Consider the following 27,077-nt stretch of genomic DNA (forward strand, 5'->3'; position numbering starts at 1 on the left):
CTATGCTTAACATAGATGGCAGAGTGGTTCCTCCATATCACTCACAGTAAATGCTAAAATCCGCAAGACCATCAAGACCTGTTATCAAATGTCAGCAGACTAAAGCCAGAGGCCAAATCTAGTCAGCTATCTGTAAATAAAGTTTTATTGGAACCCAGCCACACTCATGTTATGTACGTAAGGCTGCTTTCACACTACAACAACAGTGTGACCAGAGACCCAATGGCCAGAAAAGCCTTGAACATTTAGTACCTGGCCCTTTACAGAAAATGTTTGGCACCCTACATGACCTGCCCTCTGCTACCTACCTCTCTCACTTCCCTTCTGCTCCAGTGAGTTGTCTTGGCCTTCTTGGTATTTCTAGACCTGCTAGGCAAGCTTCTAGCTCAAGGGACACTCCCTGTTGCTGTTTCATCTGCTTACAATCCCCTTTTCTCAAGTACCCACTGCCTTACCTCCTCAAGTCTGCCCATAGATCATCTTTTTCAGTGAATCCCTTCCTTACCACTCTTTCATACTGTAGCCGTCCTCCCTACCCTCACCCTGATGTTCCTGGCTTTCTCTCCCAAGTATTCATCTTTTAATTCTCTACAAAATTTATTTTATTTTTTGCTTTTTTCCCCTTCTGTCTTCCTCCACTAGAATGCATTTTCCATGAAGGCAGGGATTTTCCTCCCATTCCTCATTCTGTTCACTGCCATATTTTGAGCATCAAGAACCTCCTTACCTGACAGGAAGGTAGGCACTTGGCACGTATTTGAGGCCGAATCCCCTATCCACGTCCCTCTTCTCTTTGGCTGGTTCATCTACTCATGCATTCTTTCCACACTGTTTGTGGAGTGAGGACATGCTGGCCGCTGCTGTGAGCACTGGTGAAGGGTAACCGGGGCCCTGCACCCAGAAGCTGACATTCCGGGTCATTCGTGGGGAGGCTAGAACCGCTGCTATCAGTGCTCAAGGGCTGGTAACTGATACACGGTTTCAGTGAACATCTTCCGTTGTTAAGCAGCCGTTCTGAGACACCAAACCGTATCACCTCACAAGGAAACCATATGAAGGACAGGGGCAGTGGGTACTCCAAACTCCGCACTCCCCAAGTACTTCACATTTTATTGGACCTCTGCTCTGGAGCTCCTCCCCCCGGTCTGCAGCGGCGCGGCGGCGGGCAGCGCCTCTTCGGGGGAGCGCAGCGCGCGGCTGAGCCCCCGAGCGGACTCCCGGGCGCGGGGTCCGCGGGGGCAACTTCGCCCAGGAGGCCGCCCGACACTGGGTGCGCCCCCACAAGCAACCTTCCTACCGGCTCGGGACACGGGTCGCCAGGTGTGGAGGGGGAGGTGCCCGGGGAGCCCCCGGCTCGGCTTCGGCCGTTCGGGAGGAGGGGTGGGGGGCAGCCTGCGCTGTGGAAGGGAGGGGGATCGATCACTCGGGCCTCCACTTGCCGCGCCTGTGGCGAGCCGAGACGCGGAGATAGGCTGAGGCTGTCTGGCCGCGCGGAGCTGGGTGGGAAGCCGCGGGCGGCCGGCCGGGGCGCGGGGGTCGGGGTCCGGCGCGCGGGGCGCGGGCCGCATGGGGGAGCGCTGGCGCCTGGAGGCGGCCGGGCGGAGGGCGGAGGGCGGAGGGCGGAGGGCGGCCCGCGGCCCGCGGAGGAAGGGCGGGCGGCCGGGCGTGGTGGCGGAGCCCAGGTGCGCGCCCGCGGCCCCGGCGGGGAGGCCCGGCCGCGCGCCCCGGAGCCTCGGAGGTGCCGTGGCCGCCCCTGCCTGGGGGCCCGCGGCGCGGTGACAGGTGCCGGCGGCGACTTGGAGGGAGGGGGGAGGTTCTGTGCAAGCCTGTGAGGCCGCGGTGACCCGGGGTCGTGCAGATGGGCTTTCTTTCTCCCGGAAAAGTTACTGATGCACGGGTTTAAAAAAGGAATCTGGAACCGTCAGGCTTTCGCTTTTTACAAATGGATAGCTTGAGATCATAAAAAAGTCTCAGGAAGGATCCCTGCGGAGCCTCACGCGGCCGTTTTATGGCCGAGGGTCGCCGCGAGATTGCGTGTGAACCCGGAGTCGAGCCCTGGCCTGTCCCAAGGCCAGGACTTTCCTGACCTCACGGAGGCGGTGGTTGCACCTTGTTGTGTGGAGGAGGAGGTGCCCGGGGAGCCCCCGGCGCTACTGTTGAACTCAAAACAGTATTTTTAATCCACATGTGTTTTATGTTGTAGGAAGAAGAAGCTGACTACATGAAAACATGAAGCCAGACAGAAGCCCACTTGTTATTATTTCAAGCCAGGGAAGTAAAAGTGAACCACTGCTGTCTTTACCCAGTAATATCCCGGGTTTTATTACTGGAAACACCCAGTTTTTCTAATACTCATTATGTCAGAAGAGAAATCTCCTGCAAAGAAAAGACCTCGTAGAGGTTTATCAATCAGTAAAACTAAAAAAAATGAGTATAACTCCATTATTTCATTTTTTAACAATGCACCACCTGCTAAACTTGCCTGCCCTGTTTGTAGTAAAATGGTGCCAAGGTATGACTTAAACCAGCATCTTGATGAAAAGTGTGTTGGTGTTAACAGTGATGACATTACTCCGGTTGATCGGAGGCATGTTGGCTTAATGAATTCAGATGTGTCCACAGTAAATTTAACCAGTGTTGTCTTAGAAGATGTAACACCAGGAAAGTGGTCACCGTCAAAGACGAGTTTAATCCCTGACCAAAGTAATTCCATAAAAGTGGTCAAAAGACAGCAGACCAGCCCTTACTTTAAAAATAATGATGAATTGATGTGCAAAAATCAAGATAAGCAGAGACATCATAATGTGAAAGTCATTACTCTGGGAAGCCTGTCCTCTAAATTGTCCAGAAGATACATAGAAGCTAAAAGATCAATATGTAAGAATAATGAGGAATTTGCCAATAAGAGTCCACAGAGTTCCTTATCCACAGTGGGTAGGAACCTGGTTGACAACTGTTCAGAGATTGAGGACAAGGATCAAATTTTGGAGAATAGTTCTCAAAAGGAAAACGTATTTACCTGTGACTCTCTTGAGGAACAGAGAATTTCTGAACATAGTGTAGAAGCCACTAAAATACTGGAAACTGAAAGCCAAAAGGCTACCCAGGAATGTGGGCGATCATCCCTCACCCCTGCCTTCTCAGATAATGCTTCTGTGTTATTTTCACCAGATTTAACTCTTGGGCATCCAGTGGAGTCTACTTCAGAGGAAAGTCTTGCAAAGTGGGAGAGTATCACAGGAGTAGATGATAAAGATGTTGAAAAATGTGAGGCAGGTAGTTGTGAAGAAGTAAAAATGACTGTTGCTTCAGAAGCTAAAACCCAGTTGTTAAACTGGGAGAGAAAATCTCCTAGTTCTACACATGATGTTTCTAAAGGCTGTAACATCCATGTCCTTCCTCTGGAAGGTGATAGTGACCTAAAGAATGAAATCACTTGCAGAATTACTTCAGAGCAGGGGTCAAGCTATGATGTTCCTGATGAAACAAGAACAGTACCACCAAATCATCCTTACTACCTTCGGAGTTTCCTGGTGGTGCTGAAAGCTGTATTTGAGAATGAAGAGGATAGGATGCTCTTCGATGAACATGAGAAGGAAATTGTAACTAAATTTTATCAATTATCAGGTATCTTAACCTTATGTTCCTCCATTTGCTTTCCAGATTTGCCTAGTAATCTAATGACCACAAGGAGTCAGTGTGGTTCTGAGTCCTCTGGGAATACTCAGGGGAAGCAGCCAGCTACAAGGTTTGAGAAGAATATGCATGACAAAGAGACAGGATTTTGTGTCTAGGGATGTTTGCTTCTGCACTATCATCCTTACAAGCTCTACTTTGGTTATAATGGAAGCATCTGTTTTTCCTTTATATGTGTATTTGATGGTTGTAAACTAGCCTTTTCCAGGTTAAAAAAAAAAATAGTGATTTAGGAAAGTGTACTTTGCATTCTGAGCATGCAATCAAGCTTAACTTAGGTTGTTGCTTTATTGTTTTCGCATACCATTTTCTCAAAAATGAAAGTGAAGTAGAAGGTATTCTAAGGTATATTAAGGTATATTAAGGCATATTTTTCCCTCCAACAATGTTTTAGGTTTCTAGACTTTGCTTTTTAAGGGTAGGGTGTGGAGGAATAGGAAACTTTTAGGCTAAATTGGTGCATTTAAAAATACGGGTCTGTGCCTCAGTTCCTTGGCAGCCAGTGGTGGCTGTAAGCCCTTAGTGCTGATTTGGAGCAGAAGCCACCCTGGTTGTTGCACTGCTAATCCAGGGGGCCATGGTGGCTTTTCGGAACGAAGTCCCTTCTGAGCTGCGGAAAGCTTACTTCAGGGCTACGCTCACCTCTCATTATTAGTAATCTTGTCTGACTCTTCAGTTGGATTTAAAAAAATCTTAAATATTACTAGTAATGTTCAGGAGAAGGGTCTTTGTTTTAAATTCCCACAATGAAATTACAGTCTTCGTTGTATTACTTTTTTTTTTTTTTTTTTTTTTAGAGATTTTATTTATTTATTTGACAGCACGAGCAGGGGGAGGAGCAGAGGGAGAGGGAGAAGCAGACTCCTCACCAAGCAAGGAGCCCAATGGGGGGCTGGATCCCAGGACTCTGAGTTCATAACCTAAGCCAAAGGCAGACATTTGACCAAATAAGCCACCCAGGCATCCCGTTGTATTACTTTTAACATGTGAGTGATAATTCTCTGCGCATAGTTGCACAAATTATCCACACAGCCTCCATCTCTACTTGTGCTGTCCTCACCAGAACATGGACATAAATGACACCCCATTACTCTTCTGTCCACAGAAGTCACAGATCTTTGGTTGGGTGCTGGTTGCATTCATGCGAGCATTTGAGTAGTCTGTGACTCTGTGCCTCTGTATAATTGAGAAGTATGAATAGTTTCCCTAGTGCAAGTTTTGTAGATTCTTGTGTATGGCTCCCCACCAATAGTCATTTGCAGTGTCTCTATGTGAAAATAAGTGTTGCTAATTGAGTTTCCCTCTTTAAAGAAAAAAAGGAAAAAAAGTTGAAGATTTAAGAAGCGTAATTATACCATTTTAGAATTGGCAGAAATCTATTTATTTTAAAGATTTTATTTGTTTATTCATGAGAGACACAGAGAGAGAGAGGCAGAGGGAGAAGCAGGCCTTGTGCAGGGGGCCCAATGTGGGACTCGATCCCAGGACTCCAGGATTGTGCCCTGAGCCGAAGGCAGGCGCTAAACCGCTGAGCCACCCATTCAGGGTTCCTGAATTGGCAGAAATTTAAAGATAATCCAGATAACAGGAAATTTGTGACCAAACCAAATCAATCAATCCCTGTTAATCAAATAACTTTGCCAAGATCACTGAGTTAGGGATGGTTGCTTTACCAAACCTACCTAATCTTTTCAGATTATTTTCAGCCAATAATAGAGTCATGCATATTAAGCTGAAAGCAGAGGAAAAAAAAACCTGGAATTCTGGGTAGGGCTTCTCTGAGTGAAAGTATTGGTGGCTAGAAAAATGAGAAACCTGGTTCTTAGAAGTTTTGAAATGGCCAATAACCATTACCAATTTTGGAAATTTTTAGTGGTTGATCTGCCCATCATCAAATACATCATCTTGTTTAATCTTTTCACCAGCATTGGGAAGATGGTGTTATTTCCCCAGGGCCCCTCCCCCCCCTTTTTTTTTTAACAGAAAATGGAGTCTTGGTAAGGTTCATAGACTTGGATAATTCACAAGTGGCAGAGCTGGTCCAGGGCTTGAGTAAGCATAGGTGTATTTTTTTTTTTTTTTTGAGATTCATTATATTTTATTTATTTCAGAGAGTGTGTGCATGTGTGTGAGTAGGGGGTGGGGCAAAGGGAGAGAATTCTCAGGCAGACTCCCTGCTGAGCACGGAGCCCTGATCCATGAGATCATGACCTGAGCCAAAACCAAGAGTCTGAACTAACCGACAGCCACCCAGGTGCCCCACCATAAGTCTATTTCTAATAGAATATATTTTACTCAACTCTGTTTTGAAAAGTGAATATTGTTTTGAGAAGGGAGATAATATTTTTCAATATTTTTCATAACTTTATTGCAGCTAGTGGTCAGAAGTTATATGTAAGACTTTTTCAACGTAAATTCAGCTGGATTAAAATGAGTAAATTGGAATATGAAGAGATTGCCCCTGATTTAACACCTGTGATTGGAGAATTGCAGCAAGCAGGCTTTCTGCAGACAGGTATGATTAGTCAAAGGAAATGTAATCTGAAAATAGGGCATGAAGAACTCAGTTTCTGCAGAATGATGGTGCTGTTGGTGCCTGGCAAATACTAATTTTTAAAAATTGAATTTTTAACCTTAGGACAACAAATTATTCATGTTAAAGCCATTCTTAGCCTGGGTGAAGACTATTTGTTGTTTTCTTGACTGTGTCATGTTGAGGACAATAAAGTCTCCCCTGGGTCCCTGAAGGTCCTCAAAAGTCTCCCCCACTGAGTCAGCGAAGAAACTCATCCCTTCTCAGCTCTCACCATCTAGCAAGAATCTGACTCATTCAGCTGCCTCATTTTTGTGATAGAATGAAGCTGGTTTACTTGAAGCTAATATTGCCTCTAAAAGCTTCATCCATCCCCTCATGTACACACATACAGCTCTTGTAGTATGTAAGTTGATTGCCTCAAGTTCGTTGATTTAAACCCATGAGACTGTAGTTTTGGTGGTCTTGTCTATAGCATCCATTAAGCACCTACCTACCTGGACTGAAAGTGATATTGTACTGGAAACATTGGTGGAGGGAGAATGTGAGTCTTATGTAGTTGCTGACAGTCTTTTTTTTTTTTTTTTAATTTTATTCATTCATTCATTCATTCGAGACACAGAGAGAGACAGGAGACAGAGGCAGAGGGAGAAGCAGGCTCCATTCAGGGAGCCCGACATGGGACTCGATCCGGGGTCTCCAGGATCACACCCTGGGCCAAAGGCGGCGCTAAACCACTGAGCCACGCGGGCTGCCCTGTTGCTGACAGTCTTGACTTGTCAGTCTTGAAATAGGCAAATCAGACCGAAGCCCGGTGGTTTCTGTGTGGAAGTTTGTAGTGAAGAGCACTTAGTAAAGTGAGGTTAGGTGATGTGCTGGGGCTGGGGGAAGAAGGCAGAGGGGCTCAGTTAAGAAGCTTGAATGAGAGGGATTAGGCAGCAGGATGCAGGCCCTGCTTGGAGCACTGCTTCCCACACATCAGTCCATAAGGGCCACTGGGGAGCTTCTGTCTTCACCTGACTTGGACGGTTTGGTGTAATTCATAAATTCACAAGTTTGACATGCATGCCAGGTGATTGCTGCAGGTGAGCCTTGACTTACCTTTAAATGACCTTTAACCACAACCCCAGTGGCTCACTATTGTGCTCAATCAAGTCCAAGTCCTGCCCTCGATCTGCATGACCCCATGGGACACGGTCCTGCTCACTCTGCTGTGGCCACAGAGGTCTCCTTGGGGTTCTGCAGCAAGCTGAGTGCACTGCTTTCAGAGCCTTGTACTTGCTGCCATAGCTCCCTCATTTCACCCAGCTCTGCATCACCTCTTCAGAGGTCAGTCTGACCACCCTACATGGAACCAGCCCTCCTGCTATGTTTGCTTTGCCTCAGCCAGTTTTGTTTTTATTTATCATAGTTCTCAGCACCTGACATATCTACTTACTTGCTTGTCATGCAAAGAAAGAGGTGAGCTGCTTGTGGCTGGGACTTGGTTTGTTCATTGTAGTGTGCCCAGGGCCATAGAACATTACTTGGCATGCAGTGTGCACCCAGTAAGTCTTTCCTGAATGGAGGAAAAAGGCATTTCCCTAAGCTGTAAGTGCCTTGAAGGCAGACACCAGCCAGGTCTGATTCAGCTGAATCTCAGGTCTAGACTCAGGTGTCTGGGTCTCGTGATAGCATACATGTGTATGTTTGTTCAGTAATTGAACACATAAAAGGATTTCCAGCCAGAGGCCTGTACGGGGGGAGCAGAGCTGATGGTCAGTTTACTCTGATCTGTTTGGGAGAGGTCCAGTTGGAGGCCTTGTAATCAGAGAGCGAATATACCAGTGAGTTTTTAATGAGGGTGTCTAAGCCATAATAGTTACCCATATGTGTCTCTTTTTTTTTTTTTAAGATTTTTATTATTTTATTTATTCATGAAACACACACACACACAGAGAGAGAGACACTGGCAGAGGGAGAAGGAGGCTCCATGCACCGGGAGCCCGACGTGGGATTCGATCCAGGGTCTCCAGGATCACACCCCGGGCTGAAGGCAGCGCTAAACTGCTGAGCCACCAGGGCTGCCCCATATGTGTCTTTATGTTATTCAGACTTTACTTTTTAGTGAGAAATTGTATTTTATAACTTTTATGAGATACCTATTTTCCATATTCTGTAATAATTGGTTTGACAAACTAATTACAGTTCTTTTTTTTTTTTTTTAATAAGAGAGGGATGGGGTAGAGGGAGAGGAATAAAGAGAATCTTAAGCAGGCTCTGTGCCCAGTGCAGAGCCTGATGTGGGGCTTGATCTCATAACTCTTGAGATCATGAGCAGAGCTGAAATCAAAAGTCGGACAGCTGCACTGACAGAGCCACCCAGGCGTCCCTACTAATTACAATTTCTGCAGTAGAATTTCATTATACTTGCATTTTTTTTTTTTTTTGCAGTCAGCAAGTTTACTCTGTTTATTAAAGTCATGGAAATGGTTTGACAAAAGTGCACAATAGAATGACATCACTGGTTTGTTATAAATCACAGTGAATTACTAGAATACAACAATGTCATTCCTTTACACAGAGGATTACAGGATGGGGTGAATATTATAAAGGATAGGATCTTTTCAACACATTAAGCCAATCAGATTTTACACCTCAACTATGTACCTTTGAAAAGACTGGTTAGCAAAGCTGAGGGGTTTTCCTCCTCTTCTTCTCTACCAATTATTACTAAGCCACAACGAAAAAAGCCATGCACAAATTTTACAACACCTGATAAAAAACAGATACAAAATCTTGTTTACTTCATCACTTGGTAAAGCTTGCATCTTTGCTCCTTCATTTTTCTGATTAGGCCACTTGTCACATGACTCACCCCTAAATGAAAAGCTGTTAATAATTTAGCAGTACTCACCCCTGTACACATATCAAGATACACTCCCCATAACCATCAAGTCCATGTCTCTTTCCTGTACATTAACACAAATGAACACACCACAAACCTAGGACTAAAGACATTTACTCTACAGTTTTAAAAATTAATATATCTGGCATCACTATTAGTGTATTTATTTCAGATCCCATATTTGGGAGAGGGGATGCTGTATATACAACCCAGCCCATCTGAAGATTTGGGCAAATGTGCCAGAAATGTATGAGGAAAGCCCTGCAATGTGCCATACATAACCAGTAGCTTTCTGCCTTCCAGAGAGGAATCCAGAGCAAAGCTGTGCATTTCCAGAGTAGGAAAAAACCCAGAGCTTAACATCTTATGGGCTAGTAACTTTTCATAGAGTGAAAGGCAGAGTTTTGTCTTCTTAAATCCATTTTAATGTCACAGCATAGTCAGTGAAGAAAACAGAGTGGTCTTCTGTACATAAATACATTGATCTGGCTAGCCTAAAAAGAAACATTTAAGATTTTTACAGAAAATCTACCATAAAAACAAGTCTTTAATTATGCTCTTATCCATCTACTCACTAGTTCAATCACTGGCTGCCTCTAAACCTAGCAAACCGTAATCCGAGGTCCAGCAACTCCTCACCCCGTCCCATTCCAAAAAAGAAATGGCTTCTGCATGAATAATCCAAAATGGTTTTATCCATAAAGTAGCTGCCTCAAACTGTAGTGGAGACTGGCGACTGGATGGTTGTTCCCCTGGGATTTGGATTTTTAGAGACACTTCCCAAATGCAGAGTTGATTCTCAGGGAGCTGCTGTCCCCAAATCATAATGTTACTTCAAACAGTGTATCTAAGTTACTAATGTTACTTCAAACTATCTAAGTTCCTCATAATTGTCAGCTACTAATCAGCTGTTAGTATAATGAAATAAAACTGTTCCCAGAAATGAACAAGACCAAAGCTTGCTTTTTGATTGGTTTGTTTGAAGTTCCCATGGTAAAGAACCTTAAGGCAGTTGGACTGTGGCCTGCTAGAGCCATCCAGGGCAGACTGAAAAAAACTGTTCTGTCAGAGGTCTTACATCAAAAATTTCCCCCTTTATCAATTGGGGGGATGGATTTGTTGCTCATTCCTTGAGTTCAATAGAGACCTAAGGTCAAGAGTTCAAGGTCACCAAGTCCATTTAAAATGTATAACCCACCTAAGTTTCACATGGTTTGCTCAGCTATTCATCCACCTGGGTATGCTTTGGATTGTAAGTCTTCCTTGATGATATTACAGATTCGGTTAAAATTTGTCTTGTTCATTATATTTGCATTTAAGTAAGCTTCATTCTTCTCAAAGTCAATAGAGCTAGAAAATAATAAAAATCTTTAAAACTATGTTTACCTTTTTTTTTTTTTTAAATCCATTTCAGAATCTGAGTTGCAAGAACTCTCTGAAGTACTTGAACTGCTTTCTGCTCCTGAACTGAAAACCCTGGCAAAGGCCTTCCACTTGGTGAATCCCAATGGACAGAAACAGCAGCTGGTGGACAACTTCCTCAAATTGGCCAAACAGCCTTCAGTCTGCACTTGGGGCAAGAATCAGCCTGGAATCGGTGCAGTGATTTTAAAAAGGTTTTGTTGGATATTGTTTCATTAAAAACATTAAAATGTTAATAGCACATATTAACTTATGATAACAGATGGTACATTGTTTCAAATTATAATTTCTTAGTTGCAGTTAGATTGATAAGACAGAAGAGCCTTATCACAATAGCTTGGATTCTTTCTTGGTTTATTTTTAATAAGTAATACTACTAAGATCAAGGAATTTCTAGGACCAAGATAAATCAGGAAGCAGTAGGCATGTGGTAAATTCTAGTATATTATTATTCAAGAAAAATGCAATTTTAACTCCTTTCCTACAGGACTTACAGTAATATAATTGGTCGAATATTTATTTTAGTCAACTCTTTATTGAAGTATAATCTATCAGTCTTAATATGTAGTTTTTCTTGGGTTTAGAACATAAAATTGACCAAGAACTGTGGTTTGTTTCTTTTGCTTTTATGAAGACCTTGAAATGTTTCAATTTGGGGAAAGATGTAAAAACCTTCAGAATTTATTTTTTTTTCTTCACATTATCTCTAGAATGCAGCTATATTAACTTTAATCTGGAGTTGTTGAGGATAAAGTAAGTGATGCTTTTGAAAACACTTTAAAACAATGTCAATGTTTATTTTGTGTAATATATAGTGTGTCTTTCTGAATACACACATGGGCATATATGTGCATGTGCACAAGTAACTTTCAGCTGTTATGTGTCGAGAGCCAATCTTTGTTGGGAGATACTACAAATATTAATCTTTTAAAAAAACATAGCTACAAACAAGACATGCATTATTAAGAAAACTGTCACTACTAACTCTTCAAAAAGTTTAATACTGTAGGTTTTTAAAAAATATTTTAATTATGTATTTATAGTTAATTGATTTTAGGATTATAAAATCTTCGTAGTATATTAAATGTCTTCTAAGGTCTTTCTTTTTTTAAAGATGATTAATTTGAGAGAGAGAGAGTGTTCAAGCAAGCAAGAGCATGCACGAGCTGGGGGGCAGGTTGTGGAGAGTCAGAGGGAAAGAATCTCAAGCATACTCCCCACTGAATACAGAGCCTGATGTGGGGCTTGATCTCACAACCTGGGGACCATGACTAAGAATCAAACACTCAACTGACTTGAGCCACCCAGGCAGTCCCCTAAGTCCTTTCTCTTTATTTTAGGGGACCCACTTCCCCTAAGTCCTTTCTCTTTATTTTCTTAATTTTAAGGATTTTTATTTATTTGACAGAGAGCAAAAGAGAAAGCACAAGCAGAGGGAGCAGCAGGCAGAGGGAGAAGGAGAAGCAGGCTCCCCACTGAACAGGGAGCTTGATGAGGGGCTGGATCCCAGGACCCTGGGATCATGACCTGAGCCAAAGGCAGATGCTTAACTGACTGAGCCATCTGGGCCCACCTAAGTTCTTTCTTGTTTAAATTTTTTTTAATTTTATTTATTCATGAGAGACACAGAAAGAGAGGCAGAGACATAGGCAGAGGGAGAAGCAGGCTCCCTGCAAGGATAACAATGTGGGACTTGATCCCTGAACCGGGATCACACCCTGAATCGAAGGCAGATGCTCAACCGCTGAACTACCCAGGCATCCCTAAATTTTTTTGCTTTTATTTTAATTCTAGTCAGTTAACATACAGTATTATACTAGTTTCAGGTTGTACAATATAGCGATTCAACACTTCCATTCAATACCCAGTGCTTATCATGACAAGTGCACTCCTTAATCCCTATCACCTATTTCACCCATCCCCACACTCCCCTCCCCTCTGGTAACCATCAGTTTGTTCTCTATAATTAAAAGTCTGTTTCTTGATTTCTCTTTCTCTCTCCCTCCCTCTAATTTTTTCCCCTTTGCTTGTTTTGTTTCTTAAATTCCACATGTGAGTGAAATCATACAGAATTTGTCTTTCTCTGACTTATTTCACTTAGCATAATATTCTCTGGATCCATCCATGTCGTTGCAAATGGCAAGATTTCATTCTTTTTTATGGTTAAATAATATTCCATTGTATGTATATATCACATCTTAATCCATTCATCAGTTAATGGATACTTGGACTGCTTCCATAAATTGGCTATTTTAAATGATGCTGCTAATACACCAGAGTACATGTATCCCTTCGAATCAGTATTTTTGTATTCTTTGGGTAAATACCTAGTAGTAAAATTGCTGGATCATGGGTTAGTTCTATTTTTAATTTTCTTTCTTTTTTTTTTTAATTTTTATTTATTTATGATAGTCACAGAGAGAGAGAGAGAGAGAGAGAGAGAGGCAGAGACATAGGCAGAGGGAGAAACAGGCTCCATGCACCGGGAGCCCGACGTGGGATTCGATCCCGGGTCTCCAGGATCGCGCCCTGGGCCAAAGGCAGGCGCTAAACCGCTGCGCCACCCAGGGATCCCTATTTTTAATTTTCTGAGGGAGCTCCATACTGTTTTCTAGAATAAGTAACTGCACCATTGTGCATTCCCACCAACAGTGCAGACAGGTTCCTTTTCTCCAGATCCTCACCAGCATCTGTTTTTCTTGTGATGTTGATTTTAGCCATTCTGACAGGTGGGGGGTGATATCTCATTGTGGTTTTGATTTGCATATTCCTGATGGTGAGTGATGATGAGTATCTTTTCATATGTCTGTTGGCCATCCGTCCTTTTTTTTTTTTAATTTAAGATTTTACTTATTTATTCATGGGAGACACAGAGAGAGAGGCAGAGACATGACAGAGGGAGAAGCAGGCTCCATGCAAGGAGCCTGATGTGGGTGGGACTCGATCCTGGAATTCCAGGGTCATGCTATGGACCAAAGGCAGGCGCTCAACTGCTGAGCCACCCACGTGTCCCGATCTGTATGCCTTCTTTGGAGAAATGTCTGTTCATGTCTTCTGCCCATTTTTTTAATTGGATTATTTGTGGGGTTTTTTGGGTGTGTTGAGTTATGTAAGTTCTTTGTGTATTTTGGATACTAACCCTTTCTTGGATGTTATTTGCCAATATCTTCTCCCATTCTGTAAGTTATCTTTTAGTTTTGTTAATTATTTCCTTCACTGTGCAGAAGCTTTTTATTTTGATATAGTCCCAGTAGTTTATTTTTGTTTTTGTTTCCCTTGCTTCAGGGGATGTATCTAGTAAGAACCTGCTTCAACTGATGTCAAAGAAGTTGCTGCCTGTTTTCTCCTCTAGAATTTTTATAGTTTCCTGAATCACATTTAGGTCTTTAATCCATTTTTAACTTATTTTTGTGTATGCTGCAAGGAAGTGGTTCAGTTTCATTCTTCTGTATGTGGCTGGCTGCCAGTTTTCTCAACACCATTTGTTGTAGAGACTGTCTTTCCGACTGGATGTTCTTTCCTGCTTTGTTGAAGATTAATTGACTGTATAATTGTTGGTTCATTTCTGGATTTTATGTTCTGTTGTATTGATCTGTGTGTCTTTACTTGTGCTAGAACCATACACCTTTGATGTAGCTTTGTGGGTGCCTGGCAGGCTTCAGTTGTTAGAGCATGGGACTCTTGATTTCGGGGTTATGAGTTTAAGGCCCATGTTGGGTATAGAGATTATGGATTACTACAGCTTTGTAATACAACTTGAAGTCTGGAATCATGATCCTCCATCTTTGTTTTTCTTTTTGAAGATTACTTTGGCTATTTGGGGACTTCTGTGATTCCATATAAATTTTAGGCTTCTTTGTTCTAGTTCTGTGAAAAATGCTGTTGATATTTTGACAGGGATTGCATTAAATGTGTAGATTGCTTTGGGTAGTATAGACATTTTAACAATATTTGTTCTTTGATCTATGAGCATGGAATGTCTTTCCATTTCTTTGTGTCCTCTTCAGTTTCTTTCATGAGCATTTTATAGTTTTCAGTGTACAGGACTTTTACCTCTTTGGTAGGTTTATTCCTAGATATCTTACTATTTTTGGTACATTTGTAAATGAGATTTTTTTAAATTTATCTTTTTTTTGCTTCATTATTGGTATATAGGTATATAGGTGTATTGGTATATAGAAATGCAATTTCTTTAATTGTATTTAAGTATTTTATGTAACCATATGTAACATTTTATAAGTAAGTGAACATTGAAATTAGCAGTGCTCTCAGTATAAGCACTAAGGATATGAACAGAAATAAAAGAAATAAGGTTAACTTTTTTTTTTTTTAGTCCCTGACTTTGGACTTGTAGGAACATAAGATTCTCAAGGCTATTTTAGTTGTACTAAAATCACTGTTCTTTAAGATTGTACTTTCTTTCTTCATTTTGTTGTAGAACTCGGCAATGGAACCTGAGTCTCTGACAGCCCCAAATAAAGGCAGTGCCTTGTTATTGTACTTTGCTGTTATCATGAAGAAATAGAAAAGGCGCATTATTTATACTTTCTTAATCCCAGTAGATAATCATTGCTCATTTTACCATGTTTAATGGTTCCTTCTGAACTCAGAGAATTGGCCAACTGGGGCATCCCTGGGGTGCTGAATGGAGATGGACAAAGTGTGGGCACTTCGTATCAGTCTCTGTTAGATGAGTGACTCTTAATTAAATAGTGGTGTGATAGGAATCTCACCTGTGTCCCCTCATGTATCTGATGGTGCACTAATTTCTATAACACCCTTAGGATACAGCACTGCCTTTGGGTTAATAATTCTGGGATGGATAGGAAAGTAAGATCTTCCATTAGGCCAGTGGTTCTCAACTGCAAGTGACTTTGCCCTCTAGGGAATATCTATCTGGTAATGTCTGGAGGCATTTTGATTGTCTTGATGAAGAGGGAAGTGAGCACTACTGGCATTTACTGGGTAGAGGCCAGTGATGCTGCTGAGTATCCTATAATGCACAGGACATCACCCTTCTCCCCAGCAAAGAATTATCCTGCCCACATGTCAATAGTGCTAAGTTTGAGAAACACTGTTTTAGATGGTATACAAGTTGTAAGAGCCAGAGGGCCCACGTGGCCCTGAATTTAATTCAGACCTCCAGGCCTACCTCGAAGGCATCCAGAATCAAATTCAATTTACTCTGAGGTTACCCTAGAGCAGAGATGCTTTTGGACAACTATGCACATCACAGAATAGCTCCAGATCTTGGGACCACTTCTTGGTACACAAAATCATGCTAACCAACAGCCTTTGATAATGGCATTTTATTTTATTTTATTTTATTTTATTTTATTTTATTTTATTTTATTTTATTTTATTTATTTTATTATTTTATTTATTTAATTTTATTTTCAAAAATTTTTTACTAAGTAGTCTCTATGCCCAACATGGGGCTCAAACTCACAACTCCAAGTAGCATGCTTTACCTACTGAGCCAGCCGGGTACCCAAATAATGACATTTTAAATAAATAACTATTATTTAATCTGAATGTCACTTGTCAAGAAGTGAAAACGGCTACTTGTATGACTTTTCTTGTATTTTACACATTCATGATCAGTATAAACCTATGTTGCTTTTTTATTGAGCCAAACCTTATGTCAAACGATTTGTTGGAGATAGAATCTCATTTAATCTTCACCATGTCCCTGGGTAGGCTCTGAGCCTCAAAGAGGTTAAGTTAAGCTCCAAGTTCACAGAGCTGGAAGTGGTAGATTTGCTGCAGGGTTAGAATAATGATTGCCACTTACCTTTGTTTTTCTGAGAATAATTTGTAAAATCTAACCTCCAAATGCTTTTAAAAAAACCAGAAAGTTATTTATCTATACTGTACATTTTTCAGAGCTAAAGCCTTGGCGGGACAGTCACTGAGAGTCTGTAAAGGTCCTCGAGCTATTTTTTCCCGGGTCTTGCTGCTTTTTTCCCTGACGGACTCACTGGAAGATGAGGAAGCCGCCTGTGGTGGTCAGGGACAGCTTTCGACTGTGCTTTTGGTCAATCTTGGCCGAATGGAGTTTCCTAGGTACACCATCAATCGGAAAACCCAGATCTTCCAAGACAAAGACGATCTCATCAGGTAAGATCATATATTAGCTCATTATAATAACTGTGTCACTTTACATGTACGTAAAGGTTTTCATTATTATTATATGTTTCTGAGACTATAAGGAGAATATAGAAATATGTTTAGATTAAGGTTGCCCAAAACCAATGAGTTTGGAGTTAGAACTACAAAAATTTTCCTGCCCCATGTTCCCAAATAGCTTTGGCAGGAAACATTTTGTAAATACAGACACTTGAACAAACCTGCCTTGTGAATATGTTAGTGGCACGAACAAGGCCGAAGATGAATGTTTCCCTAGCAGTAACGCTTCAAATGAAGCTAATACTAACTCTAACTTGTGTGCGTATACTCAAATCATGCACGTGCAAGATTAGAGATTGTCACCAATCTGTTTTGGCACATGGACTCAGTGAATGTTTGGTTTGACTGACAAAAGCAGGTTTTGGTAAAGAATGGGATAGGTCCTACAGGAAAAAAAAAACTTGGATTTCCTTTAAAAGCCCATCATTATAAAAAAAGATTAATTTAGATTCCTAAAATGGCACTTTTGATTCTTGATTTAAAGTTTATGACTCATATGTAACTATGTAACTGAAATTGATTCTGATACTTGATTTTAGGAGAGTTGTTTATATGTTGTATAATGTGTGCTTTAAAAAATAACATTGAAATTATGGAATCAAAGCAGCATCGATATACATGGACTCTGGCCCAGTTTGCTGAGCTGTCAGGAAGCTCACTGTCTTGTTTGTGTCCTACTGGAATAACTTCTTGTAAATAAGAATATGTCCTTACTCTGTTTTGAGTTGTCTCCTATCTTTTAACCTTTTCATTTTTAGTGACTTTATGTTCTTTCTCTTTGACGACTCTGTGTACACTGAAGCCAGGTTCCAGTCTCTCTTTAGTAATGAACTGTGAAACCACCCCGTGCCTCAGTTTCCCCATCTGTGAAAGGGATGGATAATAGTATATTCCTCCAGATGTGTATTGATACATGCAAAGTACTTGTGCTTAGAGCCTGGCCCTTGGGGATGACTTAGTATGTCCTAGTTAGCATTATAATTGTCCTTATTACTGGCCTAAGGGAGATTACTTTTTAGTTCTATGATTGACAAAACCATGGGTGACAAGTTCAAAAGCAGGGGAGCTGGAAAGGAAAAGCATGCCAGATTCCTTTGAGAAAGTAGGTATCCCCAAAATAATTGGGATTGTCCCTGCATATTTTCAGACCATAATGCTTTGAAACTAGAAATAAATCACAAGAAGAAATTTGGAAGAAATTCAAACATGTGGAGATTAAAGACCATCCTGCTAAAAGATGAAAGGGTCAACCAGGAAATTAGAGAAGAATTAAAAAGATTCATGGAAACTAATGAGAATGAAAATACAACCTTTCCAAATCTTTGGGCTACAGCAAAAGCAGTCCTGAGGGGAAATACATCGCAATACAAGCATCCATCCAAAACTGGAAAGAACTCAAATACAAAAGCTAACCTTGCACCTAAAGGAGCTGGAGAAAGAACAGCAAATAAAACCTACATCCAGCAGAAGAAGCGAGTTAATAAAGATTCGAGCAGAACTCAATAAAATAGAGACCAGAAGAACTGTGGAACAGATCAACAAAACCAAGAGTTGGTTCTTTGAAGGAATTAATAAAGATAGATAAACGATTAGCTAGCCTTATTAAAAATAAAAAAGACTCAAATTAATGAAATCACAAGTGAAAAAGGAGAGATCACCACTAATACCAAGGAAATTCAAACGATTTTAAAAACCTATTATGAGCAGCTATATGCCAATGAATTAGGTAATCTACAAGAAACGGACGCATTTCTGGAAAACCACAAACTACCAAAACTGGAACAGGAAGAAATAGAAAACCTGAACAGACCGATAACCAGGGAGGAAATTGAAGCAGTCATCAAAAACCTCCCAAGACACAAAAGCCCAGGGCCAGATGGCTTCCCAGGGGAATTCTATCAAACGTTTAAAGAAGAAACCATACCGATTCTACTAAAGCTGTTTGGAAAGATAGAAAGAAGTGGAATACTCCAAACTCGTTCTATGAGGCCAGCATCACTTTGAGGCCACCAAAAAGAATCATAGACCAATATCCCTTGATAAACATGGTTGCAAAAATTCTCAACAAGATACTAGCCAGTAGGATCCAACAGTACATTAAAGAAGATTATTCACCATGACCAAGTGGGATTTATCCCCGGGATGCAAGGCTGGTTCAACACTCGTAAGGCAATCAATGTGATAGATCATATCAACAAGAGAAAAACCAGGAACCATATGATCCTCTCAATAGATGCAGAGAAAGCATCTGACAAAATATAGCATCCATTCCTGATCAAAACTCTTCAGAGTGTAGGGATAGAGGGAACATTCCTCAGCATCTTAAAAGCTGTCTACGAAAAGCCCACAGCAAATATCATTCTCAATGGGGAAACACTGGGTGCCTTTCCCCTAAGATCAGGAACACGACAGGGATATCCACTCTCACCACTGCTATTCAACACAGTACTAGAAGTCCTAGCCTCAGCAATCAGGCAACAAAAAGAAATAAAAGGCGTTCAAATTCAAATAAAAGGCAAAAAAGAAGTCAAACTCTCCCTCTTCACAGATGACATGATACTGTACATCGAAAACCCAAAAGACTCCACCCCAAGGTTGCTAGAACTCATACAGCAATTTGGCAGTGTGGCAGGATACAAAATCAATGCCCAGAAGTCAGTGGCATTTCTATACACTAACAATGAGACTGAAGAAAGAGAAATTAAGGAGTCAATCCCATTGACAATTGCACCCAACAGCATAAGATACCTAGGAATAAACCTAACCAAAGAGGTAAAGGATCTATACCCTAAAAACTACAGAACACTTCTGAAAGAAATTGAGGAAGACACGAGATAGAAAACATTGCATGCTCTTGGATTGGAAGAATTAATATTGTGAAAATGTCAATGTTACCCAGGGCAATTGACAAATTTAATGCAATCTCTATCAAAATACCATGAAAAAAAATCAGAGAGTTAGAACAAATCATCTTAAGATTTGTGTGGAATCAGAAAAGACCCCAAATAGCCAGGGCAATATTAAAAAAGAAAACCATAGCTGGGGGCATCACAATACCAGATTTCAGGTTGTACTACAAAGCTGTGGTCATCAAGACAGTGTGGTACTGGCACAAAAACAGACACATAGATCAGTGGAACAGAATAGAGAATCCAGAAGTGGACCCTCAACCTTAGGGTCAACTAATATTCGACAAAGCAGGAAAGACTATCCACTGGAAAAAAGACAGTTTTTTCAATAAATGTTTATGGGAAAATTAGACAGCCACATGCAGAAGAATGAAACTAGACCATTCTCTTACACTGTACGCAAAGATAAACTCAAAATGGATGAAAGATCTAAATGTGAGACAAGATTCCATCAAAATCCTAGAGGAGAACACAGGCAACACCCTTTTTGAACTTGGCCACAGCAACTTCTTGCAAGATACGTCCATGAAGACAAGGGAAACAAAAGCAAAAATGAATTATTGGGACTTCTTCAAGATCAAAAGCTTCTGGACAGCAAAGAAACAGTCAACAAAACTAAAAGACAACCTACAGAATGGGAGAAGATATTTGCAAATGACGTATCAGATAAAGGGCTAGTATCCAAGATCTATAAAGAACTTATTAAACTCAACAGCAAAGAAACAAACAGTCTAATCATAAAATGGGCAAAAGACATGAACAGAAATTTCACAGAGGAAGACATAGACATGGCCAACACGCACATGAGAAAATGCTCCACATCACTTGCCATCAGGGAAATACAAATCAAAACCACAATGAGATACCACCTCACACCAGTGAGAATGGTGAACATTAACAAGACAGGAAATAAATGTTGGAGAGGATGTGGAGGAAGGGGAACCCTGTTGTACTGTTGGTGGGGATGTGAACTGGTGCAGCCACTCTGGAAAACTGTGTGGAGCTTCCTCAAAGAGTTAAAAATAGAGCTACCCTATGACCCAGGAATTGCACTGCAGGGGATTTACCCCAAAGATACAGATTAAACGTTCAGTGAAATGCCAGGACACCTGCACCCCGATGTTTCTAGCAGCAATGTCCACATAGCCAAACTGGAAGGAGCCTCGGTGTCCATCGAAAGATGAATGGATAAAGAATATGTGGTCTCTGTATACAATGGAATATTACTCAGCAATTAGAAACAACAAATACCCAGCATTTGCTTTGACGTGGATGAAACTGGAGGGTATTATGCTGAGTGAAGTAAATCAATCGGAGAAGGACAAACATTATATGGTCTCATTCATTTGGGGAATATAAAAAATAGTGAAAGAGAATAAAGGGGAAAGGAGAGAAAATGAGTGAAAATATCAGTGAAGGTGACAAAACATGAGAGACACCTAACTCTGGGAAACAAGGGGTAGTGGAAAGGGAGGTGGGCGGGGGGTTGGGGTGACTGGGTGATGGGCACTGAGCGGGGGGCACTTGACTGGATGAGCACTGGTATTATGCTATATGTAGGCAAATTGAACTCCAATAAAAAAATATCCAAAAATAACCACCACCCCCCAAAAAAACCCATCTTTTTGTTATACAAAGGGCCTTAAAATGTAAATGAAATTGGATTTAACTGACTTCAGAAATGGTAATTATATAATACCTGGTAATATGATACCTGATCTGTTAAGCCTTGTTGATACTTGAAATATATCATGTGTTTTTTTTTTTTTTTAAGATTTTTTATTTATTTTTTCACGACAGACACAGAGAGAGACAGCGAGAGAGGCAGAGGGAGAAGCAGGCTCCATGTAGGGAGCCTGACGTGGGACTCGATCCTGGGTCTCCAGGACAGCCCAGGCTGAAGGCGGCGCTAAAATGCTGAGCCACCAGGGCTGCCCTATCCTGTCTTTTTTTTTTTTTTTTTTTTTTTATTTATTTATGATAGTCACAGAGAGAGGGGCGGGGGCAGAGACACAGGCAGAGGGAGAAGCAGGCTCCATGCACCGGGAGCCCGACGTGGGATTCGATCCGGGGTCTCCAGGATCGCGCCCTGGGCCAAAGGCAGGCGCCAAACCGCTGCGCCACCCAGGGATCCGTATCCTGTCTTTTCTATCCTCATTTATTCAATATATATGAGTTGAGTGTTGAGTACTTACAATGTGCCTAGGTGGTGGGATTGCAGCATGGACAGATAGAGTCTGTGCCACCATGAGGTTATATTGTACTGGGGGAGCTAGAAAATAAGAGTAATTGTGGCATGTGAAAAGTGTTATGCTGATGGAGGGGCAGGCTGGGCAAGTTCCACTTTGTAGAGAGAGTGTCCCTGGAGAGGTGACATTTGGATTGAGACTCAGGATTGAGGGGGAGCTAGCCATGCAGGGTGTATGCATCTGGCCATGCAGGGAACCTGTGCTTTAGGCCCTGAAGCAGGAGCTACTTGCTGAGTTGGAGAAACTCAGAGGACCTCTGTGGCCACAGGGGCAGTATGCAAGTGGGAAGTCAGACAGGAATGCAGAGCTGGGGATGCTCATTCTCAGAAGCCCTGTGAGCAGACTCAGCGGTGTTCTCTGAGCAATGGGAAGACACTGAAGAGGTTTAGGCAGGCTGGTGATATGTTTCACATTTTCCAAAAAACATCCTGTGGAATAGGGGGTGAAAGGAAGCTACAGGAAGGCTGATATAACCTTGGTGGTCTAGGCGAAGGTCTTGACTGGGCCGGTGTCAGCAGTAACGAGGTGAATATGTATGAGAAATTTTGGAAGGAGGAGAGATTATGATTATGCCTTGATTATGATTATGACTACAGTGGGAGAAGGACAGGCATGAATCATGGATGGCTCAGCTGGTGGTACCACCAATGAGCCGGAGGGTCAGGAGAGGGATGGTGGTACTAGTTGGGGATCACGGTTCTGGATGCCCACTAGCTATTCAGGGGAGGGTGTCATGTCTGGTGCTTGACCTGCTGGCAGGAGCTGAGGGAAGAGCTCCAGATTTGAGAAAGCATTTGATGTCACTAACACATGGATGGTGTTTGAAGCCTTGGAACCGGATAGACCCCTGACAGGGGAAGAGAAGGCAAGAACCGTGGCAGCCAGCATTCGGAGGTCAGATGGAGAGCTGGACCAATGAGGAAAGGGGCATGGGGGACAATAAGTAGCACATGTGACATAGAAGCCTAGAGAAGAGTGGCTCACGGTGGGGTGTTAGTCATGTGTCTCCAGTCATGAGGACAGTCGCTAGGAGGCTGAGTAGATGTGGGGCCAGAAGTAAAACTGTTGGATTTAGTGAGATGCGTGCAGTTGGTGGCCTGTGCAAGAACTGCTTCAGAGAAATTTGTGGAGGGTGACAGTGAAGACAGTAGCCACTCTGGGGGTGGGGGTGGGGGTCAGAGGTTGACTCTGAAACAGCTACTGCTGCGGTGGGAGTGTGAGGGTGAGCAGTTTTGTGCTGCTGTTTTGAGGGAAGCAGATATAAGGGTGTGTGTGCTTCATGCATCCCCTGGCAGAATAGGAGAGGCTGATCAGAAGGGAAGAGGAGACAACCAGAGGAGGGAGAGTGTGGGGAGACGAGAGGGCCTGGGATCCAGAGCACTGGAGGGAGGGTGAACGTGGGGACAGGGTTGAGGCTGCTGTGATGGGAAGATGAGAGGGCCCCTCACATGGCCTCTGTCCCTGTGGGAGAGGTGTGATGGGGAAGCTTGCATGGGGAGTGCAGCTGGGAAGGCAAAGCTAGGAACATGCATCCTGTAGGGTGGGCAGGTGTGCAGGCTTCCCAGGGGAGCAGGATTGGCCTGAGGTGTCATCTCAGATTACAGGGAAGCCAACTGTCCTGTCTCTGTCATTCTCTTCCCCACCATTCAGGGAGCTGGGTCAGAGAAGTGGTCGGTGTGAACACTGTGATGAGGGTGGGCCCGATGTACAGTGCAAATTTGCCATGAGTGGTGGACTGGTTGACTCCAACAGGGTAGGGCATAGAATCCTGCAGGCCAGGAGGCGCTGTGGTTGGAGAAGGAGTCACAGTGGGTCTTGGTGAAGTTGGGGAATTGTTGCCATCAGTTGGTGAGCTGGAAGGATTGGGGGTAGAGGTTCAGTGAATGAAATGCTGAAAGTGAAGATTTTGAGGGCATTGGAGACAGAAGTTCTGAGCAGCTTTCGGTATGTAGATAGAGAAGCGAGGTGGAAAAAGAGTGATTGGCCAGGAAGTCTGGAAACTGAGCGTGCTCTTCATCCTCACAGATATTGAAGTCATGGGCCATAGAGGTGGGGCAAGATGACAGACAGGTGGCCAAGGATGCCTGCAGGGAGGAAGCACAGGCTTCCAAGGAAGGGGGGAGGTGCTCTCAAAGAGGGGAGAGTGATCCCGAAGCAGCTGGGAAGAAAGGGAGTCTTCTCCATCTGTCTCTGGGTGTGAGGGCTGTGGGAAGAGCTACCTCCATGGGAGCGAGGCAGGCAGGGAAAACCGAGTTCTTAGCTGGGTTTTAGAGGGGGCAGGGGCCACAGTGGGTGGGGAAGGGTTGAGGAGATGGGTGAGTGCTGCCGAAGGACCAGTTGCGCAGCACTGGGGTGGTACAACCCTGTGACGGTATGACGAGATGAGAGCTAGTAACCTTTTCCAGTGGCGCTGGAGGTGACCAGGAGATGAGGCCCCATGGGGTTGGTCTCAGTGGCCCCTCGAGGGTGGGGCTTGGTCAGAGCCACGGGGCTAGGAGTGTGGGGGCCGCTTCTGACATGGAGAAGCTCCTGTGAGACTGGGACAGCCTAAGGACAGTTCTCTCTGTTGCATTCTCTTATCAACCTTAGAATTGTCCAATAGTGTTGTATAAGAGAATTAGATTTAAGAGTTCAGGGGATCCCTGGGTGGCACAGCGGTTTGGCGCCTGCCTTTGGCCCAGGGCACAATCCTGGAGACCCGGGATCGAATCCCACATCGGGCTCCTGGTGCATGGAGCCTGCTTCTCCCTCTGCCTGTGTCTCTGCCTCTCTCCCTCTCTCTGTCTCTCTCTCTCTCTCTCTCTCTCTCTCTCTGTATCTCTCTGTGTGTTTGTGTCTCTCATGAATAAATACATAAAATCTAAAGAAAAAAAAAAGAGTTCATGAGCAAATTTTTACATTTAGAGGCAATTTCCTTTACTCTTATTTGAATGCATTTGCACATAATGATAATTTCATGCTTTTCTTTTAGGTGAGAGTCCAAAATACAATGATCATGTACTCAAAGCATCACTGGGGCAGATGTCTTTTTCATATCTAAAGATGCAATGAGAAGTTATCTTTGTTTAGGCAAGTGGTTTCATAATCTTTATAATTCAGCATTGCTGTCTCCCGGAGAGTGTCTGGGCTACCAGGCTACCTCTGACTAAATGATTTTTACCAGATCTGCGCCCTAATGTGATTTTGAATTTTTTTTTTTTTTTATGATAGTCACAGAGAGAGAGAGAGAGAGAGAGGCAGAGACATAGGCAGAGGGAGAAGCAGGCTCCATCCACCGGGAGCCTGACGTGGGATTCAATCCTGGGTCTCCAGGATCGCACCCTGGGCCAAAGGCAGGCGCTAAACCGCTGTGCCACCCAGGGATCCCCCCTAAAGTGATTTTGAAGTCAGTTATGTGTTTATGGAGTTGCTGCCAGATTGTTGAATGAATGAATGAGTAGAAGAATGAGAGCCAATGAGCTGATTAATACTACATTTATATAGTGGAACATGTTATGTAATAATACGGTGTGAATATTTTTATCTTTCTAGCTAGGTAGCCTATATTAATTGTTTCAGGCTACTTTAGGGCAGTAACATGTTTTTATTACTAGAATAAGATTTAAATACCCTTCATATTTTCAAGAAACACTTTACCCTTCAGAATTAGATCTCAGGGATAGGATGTGGTATTTGTTATGTGAATGTTCATTCACATTTGAAACTTGGATGATGTGGATTTTTCCCTCAGATATGCAGCCGCCGCACACATGCTGAGTGACATTTCTACTGCAATGGCCAATGGGAACTGGAAAGAAGCTAAGGAGCTCTCTCAGTGTGCAAAAAGTGATTGGAACAAACTGAAAAGCCACCCTTCCTTGAGGTGAGATCTTTTTTAGGTACCTGTCAAAATTTACGTACCTACCAAGTGATTTCAACCACTTGAGGTAATTCTCTTCATGAACAACTTAGTCCTTTTGTTCTGTGGTCAAATCAGCTGTGTAGGTGAATTCCCCATTCGCTTTGCATAGTCAGTGTTGTGTGACATAGAAGGAAATGTCTGAAAGTCTGAAGTGAATTTTATATAACTCCGCACTCTGCAACAGGCATTTAAATGAACAAATGGCTTTTTGCTTGCCTTTTTTTTTAAATTGAGGTATGATTGACATATAACATTATATTAGTTTCAGGTAAAAAATATGATTTGATATTTATATCTTGCAAACGGATGATCACAGTAAGTCTAACATCCATTGCCATCATTAGAAAACTTTTTCTACTCTCAGAAAATTTCAATAATGCAACATAGTATTATTAACTATAGTCCCCAAGCTGTACATTACATCCCCATGGCTTACTTCTTTTATTATTGAAAGTTCATACTTTTGAATTCCCTTTTGGTATGTTCTCTTTTCTGAGTCTTGGTCAGCTGAATTTAAATGTGGGGAAAACCCTGGCAGGACAGAGATGGTGAGAACCATGCTAGATGTGTTCTTCCAATGGAAATTCAAGTAGGTGTTAATCTGAAAAAAAAAAAAAAAAGAAAAACAAACTAAATTGAACATTTTCTTTAAAAGCTCAAGTATACATATGATTTTTTTTGGCTTGATAAATGTTAGACATATTTTATATTTGTTAAGTATTCTTTTATATAGGAATGAGGAAAATTTGTAGTGTTAAATAGCTCTTTCCAAAAAAATCTGGGACATAAAATTCATACAGAAATGATAATGACTTAAAAATCATTACCAGGAAAATGGCCTTTAAAGTTAAGAAAAAACTGAATATTTTGCTCAGATTTCATTTGGAAGTATTCTGTAATCCCCAGACAGAAAATTGAGCCATTAACTTAAAGGCCCTTCTAGAAATGAAATAACCAATTTAGGGTCGCTATTCCTGAGATACATATGTACATTGGATGAGTTTCTTATGACAAGTTAGATGAATTTATTAACATTGCTCACACCAAACAGTAAGACATACAGTTAAAACAAGTTAATTGGTGATTTTCTTCATAAAAAAAAAGAAATCATAGAGAAATCATAGCCAGGGAGTTAGATTACTGTAGAACAGAGGTTGGTAGAAGACTTTCATAGGTCATCTGGTCCGTATCTTTGGCTCTGTGGCAGCTGCTAATGTCTGCTGCCCCAGAAAGAATGTGAATGAACGAGCAGGAAGTGTGCCAACACTATTTATGGACTGAAATTTGAGTT

General features: G+C 42.2%; 1 protein-coding gene across 8 annotated transcripts in view; it reads left to right on the forward strand.

The window, feature by feature from the left end:
* Positions 1-1,159: 1,159 nt before the first annotated feature.
* FAN1 (FANCD2 and FANCI associated nuclease 1) overlaps positions 1,160-27,077 on the forward strand; it is a 40,045-nt gene continuing 14,127 nt past the window's right edge. For 2 of the 8 annotated variants that reach the window (XR_008664525.1, XR_008664526.1), the window contains exons 1-6: positions 1,163-1,320; positions 2,204-3,627; positions 6,071-6,211; positions 10,531-10,732; positions 16,425-16,658; positions 25,616-25,747. Coding sequence is in view for 6 of the 8 variants with exons in the window: in XM_055325989.1 (XP_055181964.1) it covers positions 2,358-3,627; positions 6,071-6,211; positions 10,531-10,732; positions 16,425-16,658; positions 25,616-25,747 (1,979 nt within the window). In the remaining 2 variants the exon portion in view is untranslated. Of the gene's footprint in view, positions 1,321-1,480; positions 1,501-1,663; positions 1,783-2,203; positions 3,628-6,070; positions 6,212-10,530; positions 10,733-16,424; positions 16,659-24,856; positions 24,955-25,615; positions 25,748-27,077 lie in introns of those variants that run through there. The other 6 variants (XM_055325990.1, XM_055325989.1, XM_055325985.1 and 3 more) reach the window with 6 other exon arrangements.

Source organism: Nyctereutes procyonoides, unplaced genomic scaffold, assembly GCF_905146905.1.
Source record: "Nyctereutes procyonoides isolate TBG_1078 unplaced genomic scaffold, NYPRO_anot_genome, whole genome shotgun sequence".
Classification (NCBI taxonomy): Eukaryota; Metazoa; Chordata; class Mammalia; order Carnivora; family Canidae; genus Nyctereutes; species Nyctereutes procyonoides.